The sequence below is a fragment of the Salmo trutta genome, chromosome 20 (genome assembly GCF_901001165.1).
Source record: "Salmo trutta chromosome 20, fSalTru1.1, whole genome shotgun sequence".
Taxonomy (NCBI): domain Eukaryota; kingdom Metazoa; phylum Chordata; class Actinopteri; order Salmoniformes; family Salmonidae; genus Salmo; species Salmo trutta.
Window position 1 is genome coordinate 36547848 of NC_042976.1, and position 18271 is coordinate 36566118.

Here is an 18271-nt window from a genome sequence, read left to right on the forward strand (position 1 = left end):
AAGTTGGTAAGTTGGTTGGTAAATATAGCACATGTATATGTATTGTATTCCAAGTAACGTTTACAAGCATGTAAATATTTGTATATTTTACCATTTGTTTGCTGGTAAATATTTGAAACTTGTCGAATTGGCTGTAAATGTATACATTTGCATTCTAAATGTATTCATTGCAAGTAAACATTTTATTGACTGAAATTGACTGTTCAGTTGCCCAGTTTCTTACTGGTCCTTAACCCCTTCTCCCTTGCCATATATCTTTTGTGCCCAATTCCAAATGAAACTTTAGGCCAGGGTTTGTATGGAATTGGACATTGGTTTCTAGTTAGTGTTTGCATATCTGGAGGCTCTAGATTTGTGTATGTAATAAGGCAGAAGTGTCCCGGAGTCCATTACACAGCAGGGTGGAGTCATCACCATATTGATACACCTATCCAAGCCCCATCAGGTCAAAAACAAAAAATATAGAGTAGGGGGTTAAAGGCCTTAATTAAACTGGGTAAAAATGTGTAAACCTTCTCTCGGCATGTACCTTGATGTCGTGAGAGGGCTTCCAACTAAACCAGGCCCATGTCAAATGAAGTATCCTTTATGCTTGCTTTTCCATCCCACCACCCCTGACTGAGACTGGCTTGCCTGTCGAGGACAAGTGACAGGAAGAACTAGCCACAGCACCTGCCTTTTGATTCTGCCTCTTCCCTTAACTCTTTCTCTTCTTTCCCTCCAGACGAAATAATGCATCTCGTGACGTCCGATTGTCCAACAATCCGCCCACTCATCCCATCCCATCCCCTCCTCCATCTCATTACATCATCTAAAGCTACTGTTATTGTCATGTCATTATCTGCTAATAAAGTTTGCTAGCCGTATCATGTGAGATACACAGATGAATGACAGACACGGGCACTGCAAACACTCAGAACAAAAAGAGCAGCAGTGCATGGACTTCGCAGTCTCACTCTTCAAGTCCCCCTTTCGAGACTGGCTGTCTGTTGTGTAGTGACAGGCTGAACCTCCCAACCACACAGCACCCAACTCTTTTCCACACACCAGAATTAAGTATTTCAGTCTGATTGCCATGTGAGTGCACAAAAACAAAATCAGTGAAAATAAATTAAATCACACGCCTGTGCCACAAAAAGATAAAAGTTTATACATTTAAATCGTAAATATTGCCAGCTTGGTTTTCATAGCTGTTTCACAAGGTGTTCATTGCTGTAAATTGTAACGGATCCCTTGATGGTATTTGTTAGTTCAACATTATTCATTGTTGTATCCTAGGGACCTAAAATATGTACATATATATTCAACCACAGGGGTGTATTAATGAGCTATGCGAGATAGAAAAATAATGAATCATAGAGTACTACTGAAATAATATTAGAAAAACAAGGGAATGGAAGCTCAAAATAAAAACATGTCAGTTAATAACCCCGTGTATGAATCAAACTGATTTGCATATGAATGGAGTGGAAATAAGATGACTTTGTGACCTGTAAGGTAAGTAACATTGTGTCAAGCAGATTACACGCTTTCTTTGCAATTTCCAAAACGTAGCAACGTAATACATTGATTTCATGTTGTTGAAATGTTAACCAGGTACCCAAAAGTGGTTTGAAGTTATGTTTTCCTCTTATTAGCTAAACAAGTTATTTAAATAGTAAAATGATTGCAGAAATCAGCTTTGTTTAACATAGCAGGGATGAAAATAACGTAATTTAGGCTGTAATGATCACCAAAATTTGACGCATTAGGTCATCACACCGTTCATATTGCAACGGACGCTAATAGTTTACCGAATCCCATTGTGACGCAAAGGGGGACACTTTTTGGCAGGGGGACATTGTTTGGCACGAAAGACCCCCCAACCAAATCTTGCTTAGGGCCCCCAAAGCCTAGACCAGGCCCTGCAGGTGTCACTCAGATGTTAGTCAGGCGTTCAATGGTTAGGCGACAGTAGCTCATGCGGCTTATCGACTCTTTTCACCGGCGATATTGCGCATTCTGTTTGTACTTGGTGCCAATAATCCTCGCCCTTATTATGGCTAGATTCTTCAGAAAACAAGTAATTTATTTCCGTTTCATTTATCTGTATACTGCTCCAGGGTTATAGTTATTGCTTGGATAAGCATATTTACTATTATGTATTGATCTTTTTCACTGTGTGCTGCGCACCGCAAAAAACATTAGAAATATCAGTCAATTATTGTAATGTTTGTGCATCAACACATCCTGTAAGCGATGGGGGGTTGCCAACTGGCAATTTGGCATGGAAATTAAATGTTATTCATTCCAGCCATTTCTCAAAATCCTTCACTTTTGCTGTTGGGACTCCTTCCAAGTGTCTCCATCCTTTTCCACTGCTACTTTGATTTTGCAAATGTTTAATTTGGGCCAAATAAAAAGTACATTTTAGTAATTTAGCAGATGCTTACAGGAGCAATTTGGGTTAAGTGCCTTGCTCTAGGGCACAGACAGATTTTTCACCTAGTCAGCTCAGGGATTCGAACCAGCAACCTTTCGGTTACAGGCCCAAGACTCTTTAACGCTAGGCTACCTGCTTCCCTATTAAAAAAAAGTATACACTTCAAAGGAGGTTGGTGGCAACTTAATTGGGGAGGATGGGCTCATGGAAATGGCTGGAGCAGCATTAGTGGAATGGTATAAAATACAAACACGGTTTCCATGTGTTTCATGCCATTCAATTTGCTCCCTTCCAGCCATTATTATGAGCCGTCCTCCCCTCAGCAACCTCCACTGTTATTTTCCATCAATGTACAGTACCCCAAATCTAATATGTGGACATACAGCATCTGTAATTAAAGGTTAAGGCAAATCTGTATTCAGCTTATTCATAGGAATTTATGTGCAGTTGTACAATACATACACCGAGCGGACAGTTTATTAGGTACACCACCCAATCCACAAAAATAGTTCGCTTCTACAGTGAGTCACATGACCGTGGCTTGCTATATAAAGCAGGCAGACAGGCATCCAGTTACTGTTCGACTGAACGCTAGAATGGGCAAAACGAGTGACCTAAGCGACTGCCTGCTGTTTCTGAGATGGTGCAATCTCAGAAACAGCAGTCATCTTGAGCTTTTCACGCACGACAGTGTCTAGGTTTACCGAGAATGGTGCGACAAATAATGTCCAGGTAGCGGCAGCTCATTGAGAGGTCGAAGAAGAACGGAAAGAATCATGCAAGCTAACAGGTCGGGACAAACAGGCAAATAACAGAGCAGTACAACAGTGGTGTGCAGAACAGCATCTCGGAACGCACAACTCGTCGGTCCTTGTCACGGATGGGCTATTTCAGCAGATGACCACACCGGGTTCCACTCTTATCAGCTAAAAACAAGAAGCGGCTCCAATGGGCACGCTATCACTGGACAATTGAGGAGTGTAAAAAACGTTGCCTGGTGCAACAAATCCCAGTTCCTGTTGTGTCATGCTGATGGCAGAGTCAGAATTTGGCATGAGCAGCATGAGTCCATGTCCCCATCCTGTCTGGTGTCAAGAGTACAAGCTGTTGGCGGTGGTGTGGGAAATATTTTCCTGGCACACGTTAGGTCCCTTGATAGCAATTAAGCAACGTTTCCATGCCCCAGATAATTCAGGCTGTTCTGGAGGCAAAGGGGCGTCCGACCCGGTACTAGATGGGTGTCACTAATAAACTGGCCACTGATTGTATATGGGTAGTCTCTTGACTTAAGCATTGCATGTGATGTACAATGATGACTTACAACATATTGATCCACTTTCGGATGAAACATGCAACGGAGACAAAAGTAAAACAATATGGATCAGAGTTTATTTTTTCCCTTATCCAACTTAAACATTTCTGGATCTTCATCCTATGCAAAAGCATATTTCACAGATCAAAGCGCAGCATCAGCTTGTCCTCCAACACGTGCATCTAATACAGACTAATTTGCAAGAGAATTTCTAGATATACGGAAACAGCTCTATACCCCACAAACAAAATGAATGAACATTATTTTAGCCTTGATTTGATATAGTAGCCTACGTAACTTATTACTAGATGTCCACTTCAAATAACAGATTGACAGGAAAAGACAACAGAAAAGTTGACTGGTGATGTTTACTTGGGGGCAACTTCCTCCAACTTGGGCTCTGAAGGAGAGAAAGGGTGTGAGATGAGAATTCTATGTAACACATTTTAAAAAGGTTCATGGCCACCTTTATAAAACTACTAACCTGTGAACTTGAACTCTGGGAAAGCTGTGAGATCTCCACCGCCATACAGCCTCTGGAGTTTAGTCAGCTCTTCTGCCAAGTTCTTCTCATATGCAGGGCCTGCATCTACCAAACCACCACTAGCCCTGAGAGAGAAAAACAGGCCTAAACGTCAGCTTGATGACAAAGGGTGTGATTGTAAGCAAAATCGAAGCGCTAGCCACACAAAAAAAACATTGTCACTTACGCGCTCTTTGAGGAATACTCGCGGATCGAATGCAGGAATAGCTTCTGGATCGGGTCCAGTTGAGCTGAGAGTCCAAGAAAATAAAATTATTTTCCATTCATTCACAGAAATTCCAACTATGACCATGCCCCTTTGGCTTAAACCACATGATAAAAAAAAAACAAATTATCACATCTGTGACCTAAACCCTCATGCACAAAAACAGCACCTGGTAGTGGTAGACAGTATGGCATCTACAGGGGTAAGAGAGGAAAGGATTGAGTGTGAAAGGTCAGGTAACAGGTTAAATAAGTTCCGTGTCATGCTAGGCATCACAAGTTCATAGCATCATCACTTGGCAGACACTGGATCTATATTTGAGATTGAGATGTCCAATTTAAATCCCTGCATAACCAATTCATGTACATAAAAAAAAAAGTTATAATTGACAACCTCTTCCCCCTACTCATGTTTAATTCCACACACAGCAACCAAGGTGCAAACTCAAACTCACTGAGTGCATTGACCACAAAGTGGATGGAAAGTTGACATTTCCAAAGTAATCTCATACAGCACCAAACAAATAGACGTGAGGGGATCAATTACAGATAACTGATATCATGCACCTCCTGGGTAAAACAAGTGCGACAAGGGAAGAGTAGGAAATCAGACCCCATTTCACAATGTAATCCGTCAGTAGCTGCCCAGAGGCAACAGACAGGCCAACCCTGGTTGGTTAGTGTGACCATAACATTACTTTTGACAGTACACAGTAACTTTAGCATTAACCGTACAAATAATCTTTAACAAACACACCAAACAGTAGTTTTAATTATAAAAAACAAAATTAGGGGCATTGAGAATCAAGTCTTTGTAACAATATTTGGTGAAGGGAATAGAGAAGGAGGATATGAGGAGTTGGGCAAATCAATTAATTGGCAGGTAAATTACATCACAATGATCAAGTGAAAATAGAAAGGAGAGGCTGAGAAACAAAGATGAGGGCAGTTCAGAATTAGTAAGTGCTGGAAAACATGGCAAAATAAAGTGCAGAAAGACACCGAGCCAAGCAGATCAGTGCAGGCCATCACAGATGAACCCATGAGAAAATGATGATGCATCCAGATGCATGCACCAAGGTGGTCAAAGCAGCATGGTTACAAGTTAAAGCACACAAACACACAGAGGAGAATGGGGTTGTGTGGCTTGAGTTTACATGGCTGCAATGTAGAAATGTGGTAGTTAAGGGATAAATAGCAAAATAGATTATAGAGTAAATAAGCCCACTAAAAGAGGTATGCCAATAAGCTGCCCAATGCAAGAACGAAAAGCGCTTTTGTGATTTTGGGTATCTTTACAAGTTATCCTTACAGTTATAATATATTAACATCAAATGGGAATACAAATATGACTGTTGGTAGACTGTAGGGTCCACAGAGAGGAGAGAAGGGTTTAGGGGAGGGGGGGGGTGTATACCCTCAGAAGCCTCAATTGGTACTGCATCAGCCGGGGCCTCTGCAATCAGCTCCTCTCCTGCAGCCTCCGCCACGATAGGGGCGGTGTCTACCAGCTCCTCAGTGGCAGCGTCAACGGGGGCAGCTCCAGCTACAACCTCTGCAGCAGCTTCAGCCACAAGCTCAGCTACAACAGGGGCTTCGGCTGCAGCTTCAACGGGGGCAGCTTCAGCCACATCTTCTGCAGCAACTTCAACTGGGTCAGCTTCTACTGGAGCTTCTGCTATGGCTTCAACATGGGCTTCTGCAGCAGCTTCAACTGGGTCAGCTTCTACTGGAGCCTCTGCTATGGCTTCAACATGGGCTTCTGCAGCAGCTTCAACTGGGTCAGCTTCTACTGGAGCCTCTGCTATGGCTTCAACATGGGCTTCTGCAGCAGCTTCAACAGGGGCAGCTTCTGCAGGGGCAACCTCTACTGGGGCTTCAGCTGCTGGTGCAACGGCTTCGACAGCGGATGCGTCTTCAGTGGCAGCTTCAACAGCGGGTGTGGCAGCTTCGGCTGCAGCAGGAGCAGCAGCTTCAAAGGCAGGGGTGGCTTCAACTGCAACGGCTTCAGCTGCAACAACGGGGGCGTCTTCAGCTGCAACAACGGGGGCTGCTTCAGCTGCAACAACGGGGGCGGCTTCAGCTGCAATGGCTTCGACTGCAATGGCTTCAACAACAGGAGCTTCTTCAGCTGAAACAACGGGAGCAGCTTCAGCTGCAATGGCTTCAACTGCAATGGCTTCAACAACGGGGGCAGCTTCTGCTGCCGGAGCAGCGGCTGGAGTAGGGGCAGCGGCTTCAGCAACTGCTTCACCTGAGGGGGCAACGGATTCGACGACAGGTGTGGCTTCGACTGCAGCAGGAGCTGCTACAGCTTCAGCTGCAGTGGCGGCGACAATTGGCTCTGCGGCAACTGCTTCAACAGATTTGGGGGTGGCAGCAAGTTCTGCTGCGGCAGCAAGTTCTGCTGCGGCAGCAGCTGCTGGTGTTGCGTCTTTCTTGGGAAATTCCACATATGTTCTGTGTGGGACAAGCTTCTCTATATCGAAGTATGTTTTGCCCTGGGACTTTTCTAGGACGGAGGAGGGGGGAAAACAAAGGATTTATTTATTTCTATTCATACTCTATGTAGTCTAAAAGGCTTGGAAACCAACATGGACCAACTTTGCCATAAAAATGTGTATGAAACTTACCTAGCACAACATGGCTAACCACAGAGTATTCAAGAATGTCTCTTTGCAAGACACATATGGTGACTAGACAAGCACCAAATTTCAAGCAAGGGTACAAAAAGTGTAGCTGTAATATTAAAATGGACTGCTGGTGGCACATTAATTGGGGAGGACAACTCATAGTAATGGCTGGAATGGGGCACACTTAACGGTATAAAAACACAGTTTGATACTAATCCATTCCAGACATTATTATGAACCATCCACCTCTCACAAAACAAAAATTGGCCACTAGATAAAACTAACTTTTGTTGACAATTCAACTTAAGGATACAAGTATTTGAAAAATAACAGATTTATAGGCCTATTACTGAAAGTTGAGAAAGGTTAACACCTGGGGAAGGAAGACTTTAAATTCAAAATGTACACCACAACTTAATATAAAAAAATGGTCGAACTAGCCAAGATATTTGTTCAAATTGTGGTACAAGTAGCCTGCAGAAAACAAATCTCTACAAGATTCAGAATTGTAGATTTTTCAGCATTTAGGCGCCAAGGACCCAAGAACGCTTGAGCGTCACTTTCCCTTTAGCATGTAGGCCTAGATGACTTCAGTTAGATTATCATCTTCAGTTCTTCTCCAAAACATCTTGACTTCTGCCAATTTCTTTGGCACCTACTGTACACAGCGTCTTCAGCATCTGAAAATTATTTAAAATATATTCGGGGGGGGGGGGGATGTGGCAAACTTTTCTTCTATGCAATTTCATAATGACAGTGCTGGTCAATCTTCAGTACAGGCAGGATTATGGAGGGTTCTTGATTAGTTCTGGAAATGTTCCACAATACTTAATATTTAAAAGTCTCACTACAAATAGAAATCTTCTGGGACAAATGGGGTGGTCATGTCACAAGTGAGGTGTTTAATCAGCCAGATTGGGGTGTTTATTCAATCTTGCCATCACTGGGTGTCTTCATCTTCTTCTTCCTGGAGCAACAGATTAATGCCGAACTGGGTCCTTTTATTTACAGCTAAATCTAATCTCTGGATGGTTCACAGCCTAGTCTCTCCCTTTGTCATGGTGTGCGAAGAATTTGATGCCTTCATAAAATATCCAACAAAATTGTGCTAAAAGGGTCAGTTTAAGGAATTCGCCAGTCTATTTGCCTAATTATACTTGTACCACAATTTGAACACTCTCACTATGCTCAAGAATTGACATCTGCTCTAGTGATGGGAAGTTCAGCTCTTTTTACTGAGTCTGATCTTCGTCTCATTCAATCAAAATAACAAATATTTAGACTAATTTCATTCATTCGAGTCTGTTAATGCCCAGAGCACACGGGACACCCTACTGGCGAACAATGAACTAAACTTCAGTCATGATTCTACAAGCCTCTCATTCAAATGTAGCTCACCATAGGGGGCTTATTGGAGCTGTAATTTGTGACAGACTTGTAAAAGCGTGCTTAAAACAAAAGTATCGTAAAACTTTTTTTTAACTCAGCGCATGGGGACATATTTCAGCAAATAAAACACCTGTTTCAAATAAACGCAGGGTCTAAATGAATTGTTTGAGATTACCATGGGGACAGCCTCTGATTAAAATAACTTGGGACCTTTAATATTTTGCAGAACTTACTCGGAAACATGCGTTATGTTCCTGTTGTCAGCAATTGCATTAACCTCTTATGGCTAGGGGGCAGTATTTTCACGGCTGGATAAAAAACGTACCCGATTTAATCTGATTATTAGTCCTGCCCAGAAACTAGAATATGCATATAATTATTAGCTTTGGATAGAAAACACTCCAAAGTTTCTAAAACGGTTTGAATGGTGTCTGTGAGTATAACAGAACTCCTATGGCAGGCAAAAACCTGAGAAGGTTCTGTTCAGGAAGTACCCTGTCTGAACATTTCTTGCCCTTGTTGATTCTCTATCTATTACAAGGGATCTCTGCGGTTACGTGACACTTCCCACGTCTCCAATGGGCTCTCAGAGCCCGGTAAAAACAGGAATGACGTAATTCAAAGCCCTGGCTGAAACACACGAGAGCAAAAGCTAAGTGCTCTATCAGTGGAGAAATGCTTACGCTCGTGACCTGCCCCGCCCCCGTCTTTCGGTTTTTCCCTCAGTTTACAGACATGCAGATTCCCGGTCGGAATATTATCGCTTTTCTACGAGATAAATTGCATAAAAATTGGTTTTAAACAGCGGTTGACATGCTTCGAAGTACGGTAATGGAATATTTAGAAATTTTTTGTCACGTTCTGCGCCATGCGCGAGACCGTGATTTACCATTGGGATAGTGTCTAGAACGCACGAACAAAACGTCGCTGATGGAACATAACGATGGATTATTTGGGACCAAACCAGCATTTGTTATTGAAGTAGAAGTCCTGGGAGTGCATTCTGACGAAGAACAGGAAAGGTAAGACCATTTTTCTTATAGGAAATGTGATTTTGGTGAAGGCTAAACTGGTTGGGTGTCTAAATAGCTAGCCCTGTGATGCCGGGCTATGTACTTAGAATATTGCAAAATGTGCTTCATCCGAAAAGCTATTTTAAAATCGGACATATCGAGTGCATAGAGGAGTTCTGCATCTATAATTCTTAAAATAATTGTTATGCTTTTTGTGAACGTTTATCTTGAGTAATTTAGTAAATTCACCGGAAGTGTTCAGTGGGAATGCTAGTTCTGAACGTCACATGCTAATGTAAAAAGCTGGTTTTTGATATAAATATGAACTTGATTGAACAGACATGCATGTATTGTATAACATAATGTCCTAGGTGTGTCATCTGATGAAGATAATCAAAGGTTAGTGCTGCATTTAGCTGTGGTTTTGTTTTTTGTGACATTATATGCTAGCTTGAAAAATGGGTGTCTGAATATTTCTGGCTGGGTACTCTGCTGACATAATCTAATGTTTTGCTTTCGCTGTAAAGCCTTTTTGAAATCGGACAGTGTGGTTAGATTAACGAGAGTCTTGTCTTTAAATAGCTGTAAAATAGTCATATGTTTGAAAAATGGAAGTTTTCGTATTTTAGAGAAGTTTGTATTTCGCGCCACGCCCATCATTGGATATTGGAGCAGACGTTCCGCTAGCGGAACATCTTGATGTAAGAGGTTAATAAAGGTTTTTGAATGATTTAATTAAATATCATAAGGCTAATTTCACCAATGGTTGACAAGGAACAAGGAAACAAACCCCAACATGTGGAAGAACTTGACTGGCCTGCACAGAGCCCTGACCTCAACCCCATCGAACACCTTTGGGAGGAATTGGAACGCCGACTGCAAGCCAGGCCTAAACGCCCAACACTAATGCTCGTGGCTGAATGGAAGCAAGTCAACGCAGCAATGTTCCAACATCTAGTGGAAAACCTTCCCAGAAGAGTGAGGCTTTTATAGCAGCAAAGGGGGGACCAACTCTATATTAATGCTCATGATTTTTGAATGAGATATTCGACAAACAGGTGTCCACATACTTATGGCCATGTAGTGTAGGATTATTGCAGAGCACCCTGCCAGGATGTTCACTTTCTAGCTCAAACTACATACATTCCTTTGCTGTGATTTTTTTTAAAAGAAATTCTTGTCTCTCGATTGGGTCTCATTATCTATTCAGCTCCCCTGTGTCCTGCTCCCAGAGATCAAGAAAGTGCTTTTCACAGACCTGAGAGGAGAACCATCCTACTGCAGTTAACATATGCATTTGCCTGTTGTCTTTTCTATGTGGATTTGGTATTACACAGTCTGCTTCATTTTAGAGTTGAAGAGCACCAACTACAGATACACATGCTTTTATTTTGCGTCAAAGACTAAATTCAATGTAGAATCAATTGGACAGGTAACATATTATTTTACTATTGTAAAATGCAGTGGTGAGAATACCATTGTCCCCGTCAGGAGCCTAGGCTTTTGCCACAGAGTTCTTGTCTCTGGACCACACAAGCTTGATATTGCATTCTGCAAAGGCACTCGTCTCGCTCTACATCTGTCAGCTACATGCTGTATCACAACCGGCCGTGATTGGGAGTCCCGTAGGGCGGCGCACAATTGGCCCAGCGTCGTCTGGGTTTGGCCAGTGTAGGCCGTCATTGTAAATAAGAATTTGTTCTTAACTGACTTGCCAAGTAAAATAAAGGTTAAATTTAAAAATAATAAAAATGGTGACCAGGGTGGGATACTTTCGATACGCCTATGGGGCCTGGGCACACGAATGCTCCTAGAGAGAGGGGGGGGAATACTGAAGCATTCGTGGATGACAGTTCTACAGTTACCATCAGAGGTTCATGCTTTTGGCATAGATGGTAAAGCTCTCATTTCTGGACTGCAACATTGCGCCATCCATGGCACTTGATATACATTGATTGGTTGGCTACACTTTATTTAGATACTTCAAGAACTGTTTGAGACACCTTTGCTATTTGCCTTGGTAATCAAATGGTGAAACACTATTTGTGATGGTGTTCTTTATTCGTATGTACAGTACCAGTCAAAAGTTGACACACCTACTCATTCCAGAGTTTCTTTATTTTTACTATTTTCTACATGGTAGAATAATAGTAAAGACATCAAAACTATGAAATAACACATGGAATCATGTAGTAACCAAAACAAAGTGTTAGAAAAATATTTGATTTGTTAAGTAGCCACCCTTTGCCTTGATGACAGCTTTGCACATTCTTGGCATTCTCTCAACCAGCCTTGTTAAAAGTTAATTTGTGGAATTTCTTCCCTTAACGTATTTGAGCCAATCAGTTGTGTTGTGACAAGGTAGGGGTGGTACACAGAAGACTTACCAAAAATATATATATAATAATAAAAAAACACTTCCTTGGTTACTACATGATTCCATATATGTTATTTCATAGTTATGAAGCATTCTGCAGCGATAGGCCATCCCATCTGGTTTGCGCTTAGTGGGAAAAATCATTTATTTTTCAACAGGACAATGATGCAAAACACACCTCCAGGCTGTGTAAGGGCTATTTGACCAAGAAGGAGAGTGATTGAGTGCTGCATCAGATGACCTGGCCTCCACAATCACCCAACCTCAACCCAATTCAGATGGTTTGGGAGTTGGACCGCAGAGTGAAGGAAAAGCAGTCAACAAGTGCTCAGCATATGTGGGAACTCCTTCAAGACTGTTGGAAAAGCAGTCCAGGCGAAGCTGGTTGAGAGAATGCCAAGAGTGTGCAAAACTGTCACCAAGGCAAAGGGTGGCTACTTTAAAGAATCTAAAATATATTTTGATTTGTTTAACACTTTTTTGGTTACTACATCATTCCATGTATTATTACAGAGTTGATGTGTTCACTATTATTCTACAATGTACAAAATAGTAAAAAGAAAAGAAAAACCCTTGAATGAGTAGGTGTGTCCAAACTTTGACTGGTACTGTATATACAGTGCCTTCGGAAAGTAGGTCAGACCCCTTGCCTTTTTCCACTTTGGTACGTTACAGCCTTATTCTAAAATGTATTAAATAGTTCCCCCCAACCAATCTACACACAATACCTCATAATGACAGAGTAAAAACAGGTTTAGACAATTTTGTAAATTAATAAAAAACTTAAATAAATTTGCATAAGTATTCAGACCCTTTACTCAGTACTTTGTTGAAGCACCTTTGGAAGCGATTACAGCCTCAAGTGTGACACTACAAGCTTGGCACATCTGTATTTGGGAAGTTTCTCCCATTCTTCTCTGCAGATCCTCTCAAGCTCTGTCAGGTTGGATGGGGAGCGTCGCTGCACAGTTATTTTCAGCTTATCCAGAAATGTTAGAGTCAGGTTCAAGTCTGGACCATTCAGAGACTTGTCCCGAAGCCACTCCTGTGTTGTCTTGGCTGTGTGCTTAGGGTCGTTGTCCTGTTGGAAGGTGAACCTTCACCCCAGTCTGAGGACCTGAGCGCTCTGGAACAGGTTTTCATCAAGGATCTCTGTAGTTTGCCTTGTTCATCTTTCCCTCTTTTTTTTGGGGGGGGGGGGGGGTACATTTAACACCAATTTTGTGATATCCAATTCGTAGTTACAGTCTTGTCCCATTGCTGCAGCTCCCGTATGGACGCGGGAGAGGCGAAGGTCGAGAGCAATGCGTCCTCCGAAACACGACCCTGCCAAGCCGCACTGCTTGTTGACACACTGATCGCTTAACCCAGAAGCCAGCCGTACCCAATGTGTCGGAGGAAACAGCTGGCGACCGAACATAGCTTGCAGGCGACCGGCCCGCTACAAGAAGTCGCTAGAGCGCTAGAGTGGGACAAGGAAATCCCGGTCGGCCAAACGCAGACAACGCTGGGCCAATGGGTCTCCCGGTCACGGCCAGCTGTGAGACAGCCTGGGATCGAACCCGGGGCTGTAGTGACGCCTCAAGCATTGCGATGCAGTGCCTTAGACCGCTGTGCCACTTGGGAGGCCCCCCTCGATCTTGACTAGTCTCCCAACCCCTGCCGCTGAAAAAAATCCCCACAGCATGATGCTGCCACCACCATGCTTCACCATAGGGATTGTGCCAGGTTTCCTCCAGATGTGACGCTTGGCATTCAGGCCAAAGAGTTCAATCATGGTTTCATCAGACCAGAGAATCTTGTTTCTCATGGTCTGAGAGTCCTTTAGGTGCCTTTTGGCAAACTCAAAGTAGGCTGTCAGGTGCCTTTTACTGAGGAGTGGCTTCCATCTGGCCACTCTACCATAAAGGCCTGATTGGTGGAGGGCTGCAGAGATGGTTGTCCTTCTGGAAGGTTCTCCCATCTCCACAGATGAATTAAAGAGCTCTGTCAGAGTGACCATCGGGTTCTTGGTCACCTCCCTGACCAAGGCCCTTTTCCCCAGATTGCTCAGTTTGACCGGGTGGCTAGCTCTAGGAAGAGTCTTGGTGGTTCCAAACTTCTTCCATTTAAGAATGATGGAGGCCACTGTGTTCTTAGGGACCTTCAAAGCTGCATACATTTTTTGGTACCCTTCCCCCAGATCTGTGCCTCGACACAATCCTGTCTCTGAGCTCTATGGACAATTCCTTTGACCTCATGGCCTGGTTTTTGCTCTTACATGCCTTTCCAAATCATGTCCAATCAATAGAATTTACCACAGGTGGACTCCAATCAAGTTGTAGAAACATCTCAAGGATGATCAATAGAAACTGGATGCACCTGAGCTCCATTTTGAGTCTCATAGCAAAGGGTCTGAATACTTATGTAAATAATGTATCTATTTCTAAATTTTAATACATTTGCAAAAAACATTATCTAAAAACCTGTTCTCTCTCTCATTATGGGTAATTGTGTAGACTACTGATTTTATTTTATCCATTTTAGAATAAGGCTGTAAAGTAACAAAATGTGGAAAAAGGTCAAGGTGTCTTAATACTTTCCCTAGGCACTGCATCTACCTCAACCTAGTACCCCAGCACATCAGCTGTTAGTCTACACTTGTTGTTTACTTAGCATTTAACAAATACAATTTGATTTGACTCTAGCGCCGCAGGAGCATATACCAACCCTGCTGCCAGCAGGTCAAACAAACTACTTTAAATGAACGAGTCACTCAAATCATCAAATCTTATGTCACATGCAGATGTTATTGCGAGTGTCGCGAAACACTTAAATGTAAAACGAATCATGACTCGAGTACGTAAAAAGCGTTGTTCAAAAAGAACTAATCGTTCGTTAACTCCACATCACTAATCTGCTCAAGTATCACACACTACAAATAATTGTACTTACTCTCTGAACTGCTCTTCTTGGGCTTCTTGGGACCACCAGCATTCGTGCATAGGGCAACAGCTGCAGGAGCTCTCCTCAAAGAGCCCCAGCTCTCCGCCTGCACGCACTGATCAAAGTACACACGAATTACTGATAATTCACATGACTGCAACAAACTAATAATTGTCAGACAAAACTTGATATTTGCAGTTAGTTAGCTACTAATACTAGCTTCGTGCCATGGTAAGTAGGCCCCACCGCCCAGCCATCTAGCTACCATCAACGTTTACGTATAGAAAGTTAGCGAGCGGTCATAATCTTAAATAAATAGCTGATATAGCTATATACGTTGACAACTTATTTACTCACTCAAAATATTTTCTCATATTCTAAATTAACCACATGTGTGCACTTGATATGAAAAGTAGACAGCTAACGTTAGCTGGATAGCTAAGTTATCTAACGTTTGCTAGCGCTTTCCATGTTTCTCCAATCAAATCGTTGCGCACAACTCATGTTCTTCTCAGCACAAATGGAAAAACAAAGGAGCAGGTTGTTATAGGTGTCTTTTCGAAAATAATGGTGTGTTAAAACTTTAAATAATACTGTGGTTATGTGCATGACATTTCATTACCTTGAGAGAGCCAAGTCGCCCTATCCTCAGCAAGGAAGCCGCCATCTTTGCGCTTCAAGACTGCTTGATCTTCGGCCCACAGTCTGCCTGTGTGTGTTTTAATAACAAAACAAATATATATATTCCATCCATTTTTTTATCATCACTTTATAACAGAATGCATGTGATCATTGTTAGGGAAGTTAGTTCATTTTGCGACACAACAATTAACAAATATCAAACGTGTGCATTGAAGCAGTGTCAAACAACACTTATTACACGTCTGCAATATATAACGATTACATGACTGATCATTTATGCGATTGCCTGTTTGTAGTTTTATTCTTCTTTACGAATGTGAGCTCAGGGTCAATATGACGTTGCCATAAATTCAGTGAAAGTTTTACCAACTTTAGTAAAGTTCAATGGCTTCTATAGTCAGGAAGCATCCTCAAACTAAGGTTCGACCAATGGTGGATATTTGCTATATTTCTATAGTCTAGCTATGAAGTTAGAATTAAAATAGGATATCTACCAATAGGTCTGCAAGGGGATATCTTGAATCTCCTGCCCGGTGTTCACAGCATCAAGCGGCGTACGTAACAGAAGCTCAACCAGTGACAGTACACGCCCCCTCCTCCAGTCGGACACATCAGTGCAATGAAAGTGATTGTGGCAAAGATAACAGCAAATCTTTTTTATAACTAACCCATTATTTTATTTAGTGTAACAGTGTGTTTTTATATAACCTTCAACATAATATGAACATTTATAATGCACAGTTGATGGAAGCTATATCAAGTTTGTTTTCCGCTCTTCCTTTTGTTTTCAAACTGCTTCTGTATTCAGGTCCAGCTGCATAACACATTAAACAGTTTTTCACCTCATCTTGACATGAGTTATGTAAATCTGTATTCACGCAATAGTTTTCTCCCTTGTTAAAGTCACCTTACTTATTTTAAAGCAACAAAGCTTAGTTCATAATTCAAAGGAGTGTACATTTTGTTCTTTGGCGACGTAAATGAGGTGCGACAAAGTCTTTCTCACATCTGTCACAGAGTTTCTAAACCCAGAGGTGCAACATCACAAAACTTCCGGAAACGCTTGTGAAGCAGACAAGGCCGGGATTTGATTAGTAAATGAGAGAAGTTAACATTTCTTCCTTGGTTAATTTTATCGAAATCTAAAGGCACAAACTAGATTCGACCGTTAGACCCGATTATGTGTTTCTGTGCATGAGTTTAGCTCGCCAACGTTGCCATGGCATCGCCCACAAGCGTAATCGAGGATTTATATCGGAGAAGCAGTTTCTAATTATCTTCATACTGTACTGTCTTTGCTTCTGTGCTGGTCGGGGGTATCACGAATCCTTGGGACGTCCCTACCATAGAAATATTAATAAATAGAACGGGCTTGGAAGCTCTAACCCTGGCAATTGAATTTGCTGATTTGTTGTTCTATTATGACTAAGTACGTTTGATTTCAGAATTTAACAAGTAAGAAATAGGCCTGTCTTTTATTTCAATATTCTACTAATCTACAAGGATTTATAAACCCCTATTTTTAATAGCATTTATTTCCATCAATAATTAGTCAATTATTGCACCTGATTTTGACCCTGAAAATATGTCTTATATTTTCCCTTAAAGCTTTTCTGAAATTAACATAATGTGTGCAGTAAGAATGATGAATGATGGAGGTGACTGTGTTCTTGGGGACTTTCAAAGCTGCAGAAATATTTTGGTACCCTTCCCAGATCTGTGTCTCAACACAATCCTGTCTCGGCGATCTACGGACAATTACTTCGGACTCATGGCTCGGTTTTAGCTCTGACATGCACTGTCAGCTGTGGGACCTTATATAGACAGGTGTGTGCCTTTCCAAATCATGTCCAATCAATTGAATTTACCACAGGTGGACTCCAATCCAACTGAAGAAACATCTCAAGGATGGTCAATTGAAACAGGATGCACCTGAGCTCAATTTCGAGTTTTATTGCGGAAGGGTCTGAATACTTCAGTAAATAAGGTCATTCTGTTTTTTATTTGTAATACATTTGCAAACATTTCGAAGAACCTATTCACTTCGTCATTATAAGGTATTGTGTGTAGATTGATTCGGGAAAAAAGTATTTAATACATTTTAGAATAAGGCTGTAAAGTAAAAAAAATGTAGAAAAAGGGAAGGGGTCTGAATACTTTCCGAATGCACTGTATCTACTGTAGGATCAGATGATGGAAGAGAGCAAGGTACACCCTTTGTTTTTATCGATGGTCTAACTCTTCCCTTAACAGAGTCGAAAATGAGGCAATATGCTTATTTCTAGCACTTAAATGGTTTAGGGACCGTCTAAAAGTGCAATATCTGTGATTACATGTAAGCAAAAATATATATGTTTTTGCATTCCCATTCGTGATGGTTAGCCCTATATGAAGATTACACACTGTATAGGGCTTCCAGTCACGAAAGGCCCCAACATTCTTTTTTTTTTTACCTCTAGTTACTAAGGGTGCAATATATGACCCATTTCAAATCAAATTTTATTTGTCACATGCGCTGAATATTACTTACAAGCCCTTAACCAACAATGCAGTTCAAGAAATAGAGTTAGGAAAATATTTTCTAAATAAACTAAAGTAAAAAATAAAATGAAAAGTAACACAATAAAATAACAATACAGGGGGTACCAGTACTAACAATACAGGGGGTACCAGTACTGAGTCAATGTGTGGGGCTACAGGTTTGTTGAGGTTATTTGTACATGTAGGTAGGGGTAAAGGTTATTTGTACATGTAGGTAGGGGTAAAGTGACTATGCATAGATAAACAGCGAGTAGCAGCAGTGTAAAAAC

The 18271-nt window shown here is 41.7% G+C and overlaps 1 protein-coding gene across 2 annotated transcripts; it reads right to left on the reverse strand.

Annotated features, from left to right (window-relative positions):
* Positions 1 to 3789: 3789 nt before the first annotated feature.
* On the reverse strand, positions 3790 to 16080 carry LOC115155975 (calphotin). 2 transcript variants are annotated; one of them, XM_029703119.1, is made up of 8 exons: positions 15956 to 16080; positions 15442 to 15528; positions 14829 to 14934; positions 6323 to 6994; positions 5900 to 6259; positions 4445 to 4508; positions 4219 to 4343; positions 3790 to 4134 (listed from the first exon to the last, which is right to left on the reverse strand). In XM_029703119.1, exons 2-8 carry the CDS (start codon positions 15484 to 15486, stop codon positions 4103 to 4105), a joined length of 1404 nt encoding a protein of 467 aa, XP_029558979.1. In that variant the 5' UTR covers positions 15487 to 15528; positions 15956 to 16080; the 3' UTR covers positions 3790 to 4102. The 2 variants fall into 2 exon arrangements, with proteins under 2 accessions (XP_029558979.1, XP_029558978.1); XM_029703118.1 differs by having other exon boundaries at positions 5900 to 6994.
* Positions 16081 to 18271: the final 2191 nt, after the last annotated feature.